Source organism: Rhea americana, unplaced genomic scaffold, assembly GCF_003343005.1.
Source record: "Rhea americana isolate MKP2758 unplaced genomic scaffold, rheAme1 scaffold_19, whole genome shotgun sequence".
In the NCBI taxonomy this organism is placed as follows: domain Eukaryota; kingdom Metazoa; phylum Chordata; class Aves; order Rheiformes; family Rheidae; genus Rhea; species Rhea americana.
Window position 1 is genome coordinate 2,862,244 of NW_028186038.1, and position 14,588 is coordinate 2,876,831.

General features: G+C 40.7%; 1 protein-coding gene across 12 annotated transcripts in view; it reads left to right on the forward strand.

Annotated features, from left to right (window-relative positions):
- The first annotated feature begins 172 nt into the window (after positions 1 to 172).
- The window catches only part of WNK2 (WNK lysine deficient protein kinase 2), a 116,784-nt gene continuing 102,368 nt past the window's right edge, over positions 173 to 14,588 (forward strand). For 11 of the 12 annotated variants that reach the window (XM_085302391.1, XM_085302393.1, XM_085302390.1 and 8 more), the window contains exon 1: positions 182 to 972. In XM_085302391.1, the coding sequence (XP_085158517.1) occupies positions 259 to 972 (714 nt within the window). In that variant the 5' untranslated portion in view covers positions 182 to 258. Of the gene's footprint in view, positions 973 to 14,588 lie in introns of all 12 variants that reach the window. The other variant, XM_085302398.1, reaches the window with a different exon arrangement.

Below are 14,588 nucleotides of genomic sequence, written 5' to 3' on the forward strand. Positions count from 1 at the left end.
GGAGGCCGCGGCTCGGGCCGGGGGAGCCTGGCGCGCCGCGGCCCGGCTGCAGCCCTGCCGTTCTCAAGGGCCGATGCGGCTCTTCGCGGGAAGCGCGGGACCGGGGCCGGCGGGGCGGCGGCGGGCAGAGCCGCGGCCGCCGGCGCTCAGGGCGCTGCCTTCCCCTCGCAGGTGGCGGTGGCGCGGCTCGGCGCGGGCGCGGACCACGGTGACTTCCCCGGCCCGGGGGCGGCGGCCGGCGCTGAGACCTCAGATCTAATGGAAACTGGGGGCGATGCCAGATCGGCACCTCGGCGGGGAGGCGGAGGAGGCGGCGGCCGTGGCGGGTTTCCAGCTCCTGCCGAGCCCAGCGTTCCCCCGGCTGCGGAGACGAGCATGAATATTGATGGGCCCGTCGGTGGCAGGAAGAGTGGGGCGGACGCGGACACTGCTGCAATGCCGGGAGCCGAGGGAGCCCGTGCGCCGCCGCTCCGCGTGCCTTGCACCAAGGACCCCAAATTGGTCCATCAGCGGTTCCTCCGGAGGAGCGTGGTGGACTCGGACCAGGAGGAACCTGCTTTCGACCTTCCTGAGTCAGAGCATCAGAAGAAAATCATTCTGCTCCCTAAAACCAGGAGGATAATTGCAGAGAGGGCCAAGGTAGGGCGCGGGGCAGCCGAGAAGGTGTGCTCGGAGGCCGAGCCTGCGGCGGAGCTGAAGACRGGGCCGGCCGGCAGCGGCATAGCGGGGGCCGAAGAGCAGAAGGAGACTGGCAGAGATGCGGAAAGGAGAGAGGCKCCAGATGCTTCTAAAGATCAGGGCAAGTCCAAGAAAGAGGAGCCCGAGGAGGAGGCCGATATGAAAGCAGTTGCCACCTCCCTGGACGGCAGGTTCCTAAAGTTTGATATTGAACTCGGGAGGGGATCCTTCAAAACCGTTTATAAGGGTCTGGACACAGAGACGTGGGTGGAAGTTGCTTGGTGTGAACTTCAGGTAAGCTGAGCTGATCCTCCTGCATTTTTTTCTGCTTTGTAAGCCTAGRGGCTAAGGGCAACATGCTAGTGTCATCTATAGGAGCTCAGCTTTGAGCCACCTTTATAGTCACCATTGCTTAGTATCCAGCATCTAACTATAGCACAATATTTTCATTGGCTCTGAATCTACCACCTTATGTACACTCCTCCCTGGCTTAACCCTCGCAGCACTGGTCTCTGACGGCTAAAACTCCTATGTTAGTATAGGACCTGTCATATTGCATAAAAAGGTCACGAGTTAATCCCTCTGAATGCGCAAGAGCATGCTGACAAGAGCTAAACGGAGCTTCCCCTCCCTCCCCCCCCCCCCCCGCACCCAGGCTCTGCCAAGGCCAGTTCAGACTGACACTTCAGACAGGAGTAGCTTGATTTAGTAGTAGAGCAGCAGGTGTGTGTGTGTGTATATACATATATACACACACTTATACATATATATATAAGTAAAAAATGTATGTGCATATACACGTGCATACATTTACATGCATATATATAAGGCATTTGGAGAAATGAAGTTTCCTTTTCTTCCTAATATCAACATGTTACACTCTTACAATGACTGAATCTCTCTTGTGTGTCTCTTTCCCCCTTACTTGCCCTCTCCGCTGTTCTGAAAATAAGGCTGTTGCAAGCTTCTAGTGGATTATAACTTAGAAAGTACTTGAGTGCTTTCCTTTTTTAGATATTACAAACTAGTGCTTCAGTTAGGTCAAGGTGTTGGTGTCCAAATACCTTTTAAAAGCAAAGATTTGAAATGAAAGGCCTGTTTCAAGTTCTGGATCTCTAGAGTGAATTCATCCCATAATATCTGAAGAGAAAAAAGTTTTAGATACCTAATTCTGTCTTTTGCTGGTTAGGGGCATAGCTGTCACCTTTTAACAATGTATGTGTTCTTGTTTCTGTAGAAATGGCAGTAGATTATGCTTTTTTGTGTGTGAAGCTTCTAGTGTGTATTTCTTACATTATCTCTGTTGTTAACAGCCACTTGAATAACRTGTTTGAAAGAAAATCTTAATGTAGTCTTTTTTTTTCTTGAGCTATTATTTAGTCTTAGTTTATTGCACCACTGTGGTGGAAACTAGAAAATTTAGTATTAATCCTGGATTTCTAAACTTGGACTGGAGCTTTATAGGCTACAGGAATATTTAAGGATAGCAAGAAAATAATGTGATAAAGATTTTTTTTTTCTTTTTTAATGGCACACAGTGTTTGTAGGTTACTCCAACTTCATGGGATAGGCATTGATAAATGTACGGTCAGATCTTTATTCCCTAGTGACTTCATTGTACGATATACTCATAATTCASCACAACCCTGCTTCCTTAATAAGAAGTACAGGGAGCACTTCTCAGTCTTCATAATCATCTATTTTACTGGCTTTTATTAGACATTGATACAAAATGTACAGCCATAGAAGTCAGGCAAGTTAAAAGGCCGCAAAGCCACAGATGCGAAGCGCTGGTGCAGGAGGGTTTAACTCTCCTCCAGCCGGAAGCAGCAGGCTTGCGGGGACCCGGAGGGGACCCCGCAAGCCGTGCTAGGGAGGGAGGGGAGAAGCTGCAGGATTGCCAAGGAGACTCAAAGGAGAACTCGGCAAGCTCGGTGGTGCTGCRAGCAGAGCATGCCAGGCAGGGCCTGTCTTTGTTTGGCTTGTGCTTGACGCTGAATCTTGAATGTGTAAGGTGTTCAAGCAACTGCAGTTGCTTGAAATTTGTTTAAGGAAATAATTCAGATCGTCTCTGAGGGAATGTTTATATGCAGAAAAAGGCCAATATTGTTTAACTGCCTATTCTGACCAGTGCGTGCAAATTCTGTCACAACAGAGCAATCACATAGATTAGGAATTCCTTTTTGCTGCCAGATTTTCTCAGTATGCTCTAGAAGGGGAATAGAAATAGATATTTTTAACATATTTTCTGTAATAGAATAGCTTTAACTATGGAAGACTACTAAATATATTGGAGAACAAATTCTATTGAAATTCTACTGTTTTGGTCATTTAAAACCCAAAGAGATTGGGTGAGGAAATTTGCAGTGTGAAGTTTAACTGGTGATTGGTTTTCTTACTCCTAATTACACATGTTTAGAAATTTTTGCACCAAATGCATGGGAAGAGAGCATTAGAAGTTTAGAGTCTTTAATGGTAGAGTCCAAGGACTTACCTGTAATCATTCAATAAATTTATAATGCAAACTAATAAGAATTATGTACTTCAGTTTACATTTGATCTTACTACTAAACATTTTTCATTTAATACAGAATTTTTTTTCTAGGCCTTTAAGTTTAGAGGGAAGGTTTATTTATTACTCAGCAACTTAGAAAAATTGGTAAGGATCCACGGAAGTGTTTAGGGCTGTTGTTTCTCTTTAAACATTGATGTCTCTTAGCTGTACAGATTTGGAGGTAATCATATGCCAGAGGGCAGGTAACATGAGGTTGTGTTTGAATTTTGAAAGCCAGTAGATTGGTCTGGATTGAAAACTAACTGAATCGTGCAGATTTTTAATCATCATATGAGGCCTATGCTTTTAGGATTGGCTTGCAAGAAGTAAGCAACCAGGTGAAGTATGTAAATAGTACTACAGAGGCCAATATACAACTATGTTAATCCAGTTAGAGTGTTTTATTGCAGAAATGTGGAAATAAGAGTGATGTGAAGTAATCCATTATTATTGGTATTTTGAAAATTATGTAAGTGCTGTGCCATAGCGAAAGACAAGGTAGAAGCCTTGCTCAACATACTTTTGAGGACATAGAACGACTTCCTTTACAATTTTGCACCAACAAAAACAAAAGGCCTTTTTCAGAAAAATTGTAACTAGGCATATTTCCTTCTAGAGAGACACTCATGCTTGCTGCTGTAGAGCCTGCGAGTTAACAGCTAACAGCGTGGAGGTTCTGCACAGCCATTAATCCTCTGTCCTTGCTCAGCAGTTTTCTCAGCCCAGTTGTTGTTGCCTGTGTGTCTTTGTAGTGTGTGTGKGGGGGTTCGTTTTGGTGGGKTTTTTTTTGTTTTTTGTTTTTTTTCGGTCCGGCCATACAAAGACCTTGCGAGCCATTCTTGTTGAGTAGTTTTATTTCATTGAAGAGATGGATTTAGGTTTCAGATCTGAAATCACAGCTAGGATTGGGGTAGGATCCAAATGATAACTAAACTAGAATCTAGGTTTTAGATTTGTCTGAGAAGACATGAAAGCTTTAGTCATTTTCTAACTAGAAAATAAGTTATTGTTCCTTCCTGAAACTGAAACATTGGAAGAGGATTAGTATGTTTTTTCAGTTTGGCAGGGTTTGCATTCTAAGGTTTTCAACACCTATAATTAAAATTAATTGGTGACATACTATTGCTTTGTGAGGCTTCAGAGAAACAGTATTTCAGTGTTGTACTCATAACTAAAATGGTAGGTCATGAACAAGAAATACAGACTTTTGCCATTATAATGCTGGCAAGGCAGATTCTTTTTAGTTAGATGAATGGTTTCAAAATGTGCATCCTATTTCCCTTTGGTAACATGTAGGGAAACYGCAGAAAAATCTAATGCGGTACTATCTCAAATGCAAGGGCCTCATTGAATTTCCCAGTTCTCACTTTGGCTGTGGACCCTTGAGGCTTCTGTTCTGTTGTGTTTCAGTTTAGTTGTGTCTGTTGCAAATACACAAAGGCTGGATGGTCTCCTCCTTTCTGCTCTATGCCCACAGCAGAAAGATGAGAAATGCCTGTTGGTGCGTGCTGCAAGGGAAGCCATTCCTTTTGCGCCGGTTGCCCCACATGTGCTCTCCAGTCCATGAACTGGTGTTCACAAGCCACTGCAAGAAACCTTCAGGGCGCTTGGCCTTGAGGTGCTCACCGGAGCAGAGCTTAGTTAAGGTGTTGGACTTTATAGCGATGCTTGGGGAGCTATGTGAGAGAGAGACGCTTTTTCCTTTTCATGTCATTACCAATCTTTCAGTCGTGTGATTTGAAAAGGGCAGTGCAGGGTAGAGGGAGAAGTCCACTGTATGTCTTAACTCACTAGGATGTTTAGGAGTTCCAAGTTTTTGGAGAGCTGAGCTTTAAAAGATGGAAATTAAGTTCTAAATACTTTTTTGGTTTGTTTCATATTCAGTATTATTATAGATTTAAGAACTTAAAGGACAGGTGCCCTTGTTGCTCTTGAACAGCAAATACTTTTTTTTTTTAATCTCTTAGTCTTTACTCCTCAATAAGAAGCTCATTCAGATCAGCTAGTAGCTAACTGTTTTTAGTAGCGCGGTATGAATATTCTAGAAGTACAGGATGAGATTAGGCTTTGCTTTAATGCAAGATGGATAAAGGACACTTTAAACTGTTAACGGTAGACCTGTGTGAACTCACTAATTTTTGTTTCTAAGGCTGATACCGTTTCTTGAAGCCAAATTTTCATTTGAGAACTGAAAAGCTCATCTTTCCCTGCTGACAGTGAATGGAGGAAGGGAGGAAAAGCATGTAGTTTATTTCTAAATGTGTTACCTTTTATAGGGGAGAATATGTTGATGCTCGTGTAATCTCTTTCTTAAATTATTTCAGTGCAAGTTGGAGAACATGGTTTAACTTAGAGTATCCATGGAAATTGTTTAAAGTACCACAGAGGCTCAATGACTTGAATGTTTTTGTGTGAGCAGATAGATGTTTGCATTATTAAAAGCGCAAGCCTATAAAATGGGCATTGTTAACATAAGTTTACTTTCAGTGCTCTAGCTGATAAGTAACTTCTTGCATGAGAGTTAAATTATTTGGAAAGAGGATGTCTTGCGGTCCCATGTCAAGAATCTAGAGGTTCCGGAAAACTAACAAATTCTTTGTTTTCACTGGTGAATTAGTTTGGCTTTTATAGTGTCCTTGTTCACTGACAATATTCATCTGATGTTGCAAGAGTAGGTTATTTTACTATCCCTCTAGTTAATTTATCATCTGGACAAACTTCATAGTGTAAGTTAACAGAATAATTTAGAAAATTCCTTGGGGAGAAGTAGGGAGGGAAACAGTATCTGAAAGACTGAATCTAATATTGCTATGTGCTCATATTARATTAACTCTCGGTCCAATTTTGTCTGTTTCAAGTTAATTCTTGAAATAGTGACTGCTGTTTAAACTACAACAATTGGTTTAGCTCTGCTTTACAGTGTTAATATGAAAATATATCTATATCTGGTGTCTGTTAGTATAGCTGTCTCAATGACATGAAGAAGCTGGATAGGAATATGGTAGTGAACTATTAATAGGCTGCCTCTCAAATTCAGTAAATGAAATAGACCTGGGTCAGACTTCAGATTCTTCCTCTGAATCAAACAAGACTCCTTTTTCTTTTGAATACATTTTGCCTAGAGAGTGGTTGTTGTATGCTCTTTTTAATTCTAGTTAAGCCTTTCACCCTGTATGTGTGGTCTTACTGCAGTAAGAAGAAATGATTTTAGAAAACAAAAAAGAACTTTGTGTAAAGTATATTTTTGATCCTTTTGGTTATCTTTTGTACACAGCTGACAGGAAAATGTTGACATTAGAAGTTGGCATCTTAATAATGAAAATGCTTGTATTTGATATGCGATCTGACTCATTAAATATGTATATAACATGCTTACATTTATGGTCTGAGATTGCTGCTTTGCTTTGTGGTCAGGACATAACAGGGATCTGAAGAAAGTTCGGTAGCTCTGGTGATGATTTGCTCAAATAAGGGTGGCAATAGCAATTCTGCTGTCAGCTGTTGGAGTTACCAGGATTTTTGCATGATCTGAGATATTAGAGATGCTGCAGAGGTTGGRAAGAGGCATTCTTGGGTGAGTAGATGCAAGCAGAGGGACTTGATGTATAAGGACTGGGYGTGAAGGGATTCTTGAGGTATTGATAAGCCTCCTGTGCTTTGGGAGCTCAGCTGCAGTGGTAGATTTGGGTTTTTGTTGAGAAGTGACTTGCCACTTCATAGCTATTTGTTGCCAGCAGTAGGAGACTTGCTGGCATTTTGAGTAGGTGTTGTGGCAGCTTTGACTGGCCAGAAAGCATAAACATAAGGCAAATACTGATGTGCGATATCTGGACAGCCTGCGGGAATAAGAARAGGATAGCCAAATGCATGTCATGTGAGATGTGTGACACTTGGCACTCCTGCTGGGAGAGACATCTTCATTGCTTTGAAATATGAGTGGCTTATGCAGGCAATTTTTGAAGAGTATCTGAAATGGTCAGGCAGAGTCAGAACACCAGTTTTCTACTTGTTCAAGTTTGTACATATGAAATCAAAGTTAAATATGGAAATGCATAATTTCCAAGAAGTGATACTGGCCTAGCAGAAAAAATGAGTGCTGTCTTGGTGAGACTTGACTTCACTGTGCCTGAAACCTAATCTGGCAAGGAAGGAGCTGTTTGGTGCTGTGGAGKTAGTAAGTCACACAGCTAGAAACAACCTTCCTCTGGTACATTGCTGTTTCTGCATAGCTCTGAAATGGAGGAACTAATTAACTTGTTTCCTGCTGTTGTTCTGCCTGATCTGGAATTGAGAAACCTATTTTTCTGCTAGGTGTGAATTTTACAGTGATGTGCTCTGAAACTCCTACAAAACTCCTTGTTTTGTCTTGAACAATGAATGTCTGGAGACTCTTTTGTGGTGGAGGTGGGAGTCTGAACCTGCTGTTAAAATTGCAGGATGATGGAGATGATCTTTCAAGTCTGTAATGTATATCTGGGGGGAGGAGAAGAGGGGCTTGTACAAASAAGTCTTAGATCCGCAGTGCCTCAGTTCTGTTTCATTTCTGTTGAGTGGATGAGAGAAAGCCTCTGATCAATTGGTAAAAGTGTGCAAGTTTTTCTGTACCTAAGAAGGGCATGTGCGCTCTGGCTCTCTGTAGCTCTTTCTTCCCAGTGAGTACCTGTACATCTCTCCAAATCCAGTTTCCACATAAACCACAAATTAGAGACAGCCTGTTTTATGTATTAGATAGTTCCCTTGTGGTATAAGGGTACCAATCTTGAAACCGTAAGCAGCTTCTCATATCCCTGAATAAAAACCATACTGTCCTCCAAAGAAATCRGTTCCATACTTCGGATAACCATCATGTCAGGAGGACACGATGGTTGTCCAAGGTAGCTTGCTGCTTGGGAATTCTGTCCACTTGAAGTTGGGTTAGATGCTGCATTGCTTCTGAGCTATTCCTCTGAGTTTCRCCTTGCAGACATTCTTGCCCCTGTGGAAGAAAACAAAACAAAMCAAACAAACAAAACAAAACAAAAAAAGAATTTGGTGCAAGTATGAGGTCATGAGTCTTYTCTGCTTGTTCTTCTGTGTYGTGGAAGCAGCAGAGATGATCGTAAGAAGTCACTAAATGCCTATGTCATCCTTAGAAAATGTGTTGGAAGGAAGTGGGCACTCTTCTCCATTTGAAAGAGCCCAGAATGACATGTTTCTCCCATTCAACAATTTGGGGAGCCTTTTTGTAAGGAAAATTTCAGCTGTCCTCCATAGGGTTTGATGGACTGGTACTGAGGCCTTAATCACCTGGCAAGGAATTTGCACCAAAAATTTCTTACGTTATTTTGTTTGTTAGCAGTGACTTGACTCATTCTAAACAGGCAGCTGGTATGTATGGTGATGAGGTAATGTCTACTCAATCTCTGAAAGATTTTAAAAAAAAAAAACCTCTAGTAGTATCCTCATCTGGATTTTTATTTTTGGAASATAGCCTATTTCAGGCTTGAATGGACTTACATGCCTGGGTTTTCAGTTCACCCTTCTCCCACACTCAGCTATACTATTTTTAGACCAACTGATATTACCTCTAGTAAATATGCCTCATATGGTCTAACCCCATCATGGCTACGGCATTATTCCAACATAGCAAACTTATGGAGCTGATGGAATTTGTTCCCCCTGTCTTCAGAATCTGCCATGTAAGTGCATGTGCGCTTTGGTCTGTATTAGATAAAATCCAATTGTGTATGTTGTGACATAACTGATTTACTGCAAAATAATTTTGCTGTATTGTGTTAATATAATGGAATGTATAATATGGTTGTTAAATATGCAGTAGGAATAATGGGTAAAATGAGATGCCACATTATGAGAATCTGCACGTTAAACTACCAAAGAAAGAGTAACTGTAGCCTAGTACCATCTGTTTTTCAGTTGTTTGCTACAGAGAGAAACAAAGCACTTGTTCATGAACTTTGAAAAAGATAGGAGAACACAGGCTCAAATAACATTTGTGAGGTTTTTTTTCCTTCTTTTGGCCATTTTCTGTGAATTCAATCCCAACTACATTCCAGACTTCTTAAAGTAAAATTAAACACACTTCAAGAAGTATTCGATTCTAACATGAATCTTTATAGCACCTTACCAAAGTTAATTTGAATTTTAGTGTAATTTTTGGTTAGGTAAACCTAAAGCACATTTGGTTCTTGGATTCTTCTGGGAAAATTATTAAATAGCCCCAAATAAAATGGCTATTTCTGTCTGTTACATGCTAGTCTTTTTACAATGCTTTTAAATAGGAAAGCTGTAATGTAGTTACTGCATTTATCAGTTCTGATATCTCAGATTCTGAAAGTCCGGCTGTAGTCCAGCTCTTCTGAATGCTACTAAAGCGTTTTGTTTCGTCTTAATCCAGAGAAGCAAAACTTAAATMTGTAGCGATGATGTGTTCTGACTTCTTTTCTAGCTATATTTATGCTTGTAGGTATCTWATTTGCCTTTTGTGTTAACTGTTTAGCAACATGTAGGCTTTAATGTACTGTGATTCTGTATGGAGTACAGTAATGTACTCTGTGCGTGRATTATCAGTATTCATCCAAACATCCTGTTGGGATGTTTTAAGTGTTTAAAACATGGTGAGACTTTACAGATAGCTGTAGCTTTTTATTTAGCCAAATAAACCAAAATTGCTGATACTCTATAAAATGAGGTTTTATTAAAAAGAACAAACAGCGGTTGGTTACTTCGTATGTTGAAAATTGAATCTTTCTGTTGCAGTAGAAATATAAAATAGTTATTGCTGAGGTCTGCTTCTGAAGTGGATGCATTCCTTTCCCTGGCATGTGCTTCAAGGATTAAATTATGGTCTTTGTTTTAGATTTAGCTTATACACTGAGCAACTCCTTARCATTGCTTTTCCTGATGCTCTCTGGAATTTTTCAGTCAAAGCAGCATTTAGAGTGCCCTGTTGTACTTGCTGGAGCTAACAGATCTGCTGGTTGACTGAGCAGAATCAATTTGGTCTATTAAAAGAGAACAGCATAGAAGAGGGGCGGAGGGGAATCACAAAGATACCGGCTGATGTATTTCATTGCTGCGGAACTGCACTGCTCTTTGCTGAAGCAYTGGATAATATCTAGGTCTTGTAAAATCGATTCCAAACATTTGTTCAATTTGTYGTAGATTTTGCTGATTAATTAAGAAAAATTGCCATGTTTTTGTGCATTTGCACTTGTTTTGTTTCTATTTCCTACCAATGTTTCTTTTGTTTTGAAAATTGTTGCAGATAATAAGGCGAGTGTTGCACTAATAAAATAGACTTGCTTTTCTCTCAGTTGCAATAAGAAGCTTATATTGCCTTCAATTACTAATGGAGGACAAGAATATTAATCTTGTCCTTTGGCGAACACAGCAATCATTACTAAAAGTGGATTTTGTTGTACTTAATGTTGTTTATGTATATATAAAATTAACAAAATATATAACCATTCATATTAAGCCACAGGRTACTAGGTAAAATGAGTTGGTAGGAATGCACTGGAATGGTTGCTTGTAGTCCMTGTGTGACCTTGCCTGTTCATGTTGTGGTTTTTCCTTTCACATGTTTCTTTGCACATGCCTCTGGAGATATAGTATCAGCCTGTACTTCCCTCCAGGTTGCTAATTTTGCTGTACAAGTTGTAATAACTTGTATAACATCTTTCACTGATCTTACTGAGTTTTAAGTCTGGCAGTTCAGCCTAACTAAAGCCTGTGAACTCTAGGAACTTTTGGTACAGGAAAATGAGGGCAAGTGGTGGGAAAACGTAATTGGCTATTCTGGAGCTACTTTTATTGTAAGGGTCTTATTAATTCAAAATTCTCGTAGTGCCGTTCCAGGAGACAAACAGGCATTTTCTATAACTTTCAAAAAAAAAAAAAAAAAAAAAAAAAAAAAAAAAAAAAAAAAAAAAAAAAAAAAAAAAAAAAGAGGTGGGGGGAGAGAGAGAGAGGAAGGCATCTAACTTTAACTTGCTGATCCTTAGATGTATAGCAGGGCCTTAAACTGGACTGAAGTTACCTGAAATAAGTTTGAGCTATAAATTCTTCTAAGAATTATTCTGCTGAGAGCTTTTAAGGCACTTCATTGTCAAGTCACCACAATCATTTTTGTCTTTAAATAGCAGACTCACCCTGGTATCTTCATTTTGGACCTTGAGGACTGCCTGGTGAGCTTGGTTTCAGACCAGCGTTGGGCAGTGCGTGGTAAACTTGGGCACCTAGGGTGAGTTTCTGTAAAGGCTTCACCTCCTGTTGGGCACGTGGCCCATGGATTGGCATGGACTGYGTGAGCTAGGAGCAGCACCCAGAAGAGGTAGCGTGACGATAGGGGAACCCAAATCCAACAGCTGGTCACTCTTGTTCCTCTTCAAACACAGTGTCTAGGCTGGGGATGGACCCACCGTACCAGTCTGCTGAGTGACTCTCCTGTGCAGTGGGCTACTATGTTTCCCTTGCTGTCCTTGGTCCTCCCCTCGCAGGGAGGAGACTCAAGCAATACCTCTTTTACTTGTCGCTTAACAATAAAGTAGGTGCTATCACTGGACTCCTTCTTTCTTTAAAAAAAAAAAAAAAAAAAAAAGGAAATCAGAGGAGATAACCGTAGATCCTTGCTGCAAGGTTAGAGGGGAAATGAGATCCAGCATGTCTTTAAGTCTCTGGAATAAATGATAGATGTTTTGTGGGATTTTCTTCCACTGCTTGACACTACTTATTAGAGACAGGCAATTTGCCTCTAAGTAATGTGAATGTATTAAATATAAGGCTTYATTGATTAAAGTATGTGTATACTTTTTTTAGATTCATCTCTCAGGCGGTTCAGGGGTGAGGGGAACAGCTCTATTATCATTCAGTTGCAGATTTCAAAGAATACTTTTTCTATAAATATCTTTGTTTCTGGGCTGCAGACTCTTACGTATGAAGTGAGACACTTGAGGCAATGGAGTCTATGTACAAAAACGCTTGTGTGTTGCAAAAATCAGGGTTGTGGATGTTTACCAGCATTTGCCACTGATGTTTTTCTAGCCATGTTTTTCTCCCTTTGATGTTGCTGAACATCTGTTCAATTTGTAAAACACGTTGCTCTAAAGTGCCACCCTTGTTGGGCAGAAATCTTTCAGTATGAAGATGGAGAGTTACTAAAACTGGCTAACTGGAGGTTGGAGAAATTAGATTTGCATGAGTAGAATATAACAGAAAATACAGCTTACTGACCTAAGACCTGAAAACAGATCCCAAAGAGTCACTGTGAGAGGTGTGACTGATGCTGATGTAGTTGTGTCACAAATTAGGGAAGGGATTATAGGGTGACTCATCATTCAGTTTCTGCATTCCTTTGTGGTGTTAGGGAGGCTTCATTAAAAGTGGGTGCAGCCTTATAAAAACTTAGTTTCATGTCCTCCTCCTCCTTTCATTCTGCCTGTTCCTCCAAAATTGTACGCTGACAGTCCTGGTCTTCAGCGCCTCCTGCACCACTGTGTGTCTCTGTCGCTTGCTCTTTTTTCATCTCCCATTCTTCTCATAATTGCATCAAATGATCTTCTATGACTAATCTCAGTAGATGCTGTTTCACATAACATAATCAGCCAGTTGTCCCAGGTGTGTTGTTGGCTGCTTCTTTGTCCAGCAAAGAACAACAGGAACAGCTGTGATGGCTGATGATTTTGTATGGTGAGAGCACTCTTCAGCTGAGACTCCTGATACCTGGCTAGCTGTCCTTAACSCAGCCTGCCCAGCCACCTTGTGCATTTTGAGATTTCAGTTGATAGACTTAACCTCCCATTTGTAAGATCTGTGATGTGATGGTCAGTCTGAGGTTAAAATCAGAATTTATGGACAAAGGAAAACAAGGCGGAATCTRGTGAGATGAAATAAAGACATTTCATAACATTTTACTGTGCAACAGCTGTTATCTTCTGAAGATTAACAGTGATGGATACCTGTAATCTTTTTGCCTGCCCTCTTGATGCTTAGCTACCCTAATTCTGAGGTTGCAGCTAATGATATAGCAATATGCATACTGAAAAYGYTTTTTTTTAAAAAAATGGTAAAATTAATTTATGTATCATTTTCTGTTGAAGTATCCACTRTCCTAGTTGCATTACCTCTTTTAGTCCTAGAAGCAACTGAAAACTTAAGTATGACTGAATATACAAATACTAAAGATTGGAAAGAAGAAAGCATGTAATAAAGCTGCCTCTGATTTTTAGGAGCTGAAGTGTAAATTATGAGTTATCTATTAGAGGAAGGGAAAAAAGCCATTAAAAYGTTTCCAATAAGTTAATCTTTGTGTTAGAACTCTACAGTTTCTAATGAACCATGACTTTTGTACTTTGAAGATATATATCATATATTTCATTATATATATAATTTCTGTGAGTAGTGTAACTAATAAAGTTGTCATGTAGTTGGAATTTTTGGTACCTAATAAGATGTGAACTCCCTGTGAAGCCTCTGTCACAGTTCAGATATTCATGAATATGCTTTTAAGTGGATTCTGCGGTTGGTAGGGTTGTGCTCTTTCTGCAATTTTTCCTTCAGTGGCTGCAGCAGGAGAACTCGTCTTTCTCTTTTCTATCAATTTCCATGAAACTTGGAGGGTGTTTTGCTCATATGAGTCATTACCCTGCTGTACAGGCTAGAGGGTCTGAATGTCCTGTGGAGGATAGGGAAGATGAGTGTGTGCTCCTGCACACTGTGTCGTTACAGTCTTATTTCCTGAAAAAACAAAGCCTTAGAAATAAAATACAACCTTTGAATTTTTTTGACAACTGCTAGAAATCAGAAAGTGATGAGTTTTCYCTTGATCCTTTCCTTTTGCTCTTCTTAAATTTTAGCCTGTGAAAGGTGCCAAACTCTTGGCAACAGTGGGCAAGCGTTGTAGCAGAAGCTGCGGTCCGTGCTGAGAGCTGCCTCCTGCAAGGTGGCCGCTCGCCTTGTCTGGAGCAGCCTTGCGGGGCCACAGGGTGGGAGCAGGAGCAGGGGGGCGTTCGGAAACACCCGATTCCCTCTGCACGAGCTAGCTGCTGCTGCAGCACCTGGYGTAGAGGTGACCGGCTGCTCTGCGTTGCTTGACAGCCTGGCAAAACAGCCAAAGGCTTCGCGGTGTGCTAAAGTATCTGAAATTTTGCAGAGATGTAGATTACTTTGTGCACAGTATTTATCTGCTATTAGAATATGTGTGTGTGTGTGTGTATAAATATAAATATATATAAAATACAATATTGTATAGTATTTGCTGTTTTATTATATAATCCATATGGAGGAAGTAGTGGAATGCTTCAAGCAGAAACCTGTTTTTAAAATAACTTCCCAGCATGGATGAATTAAGTTCAAAAAA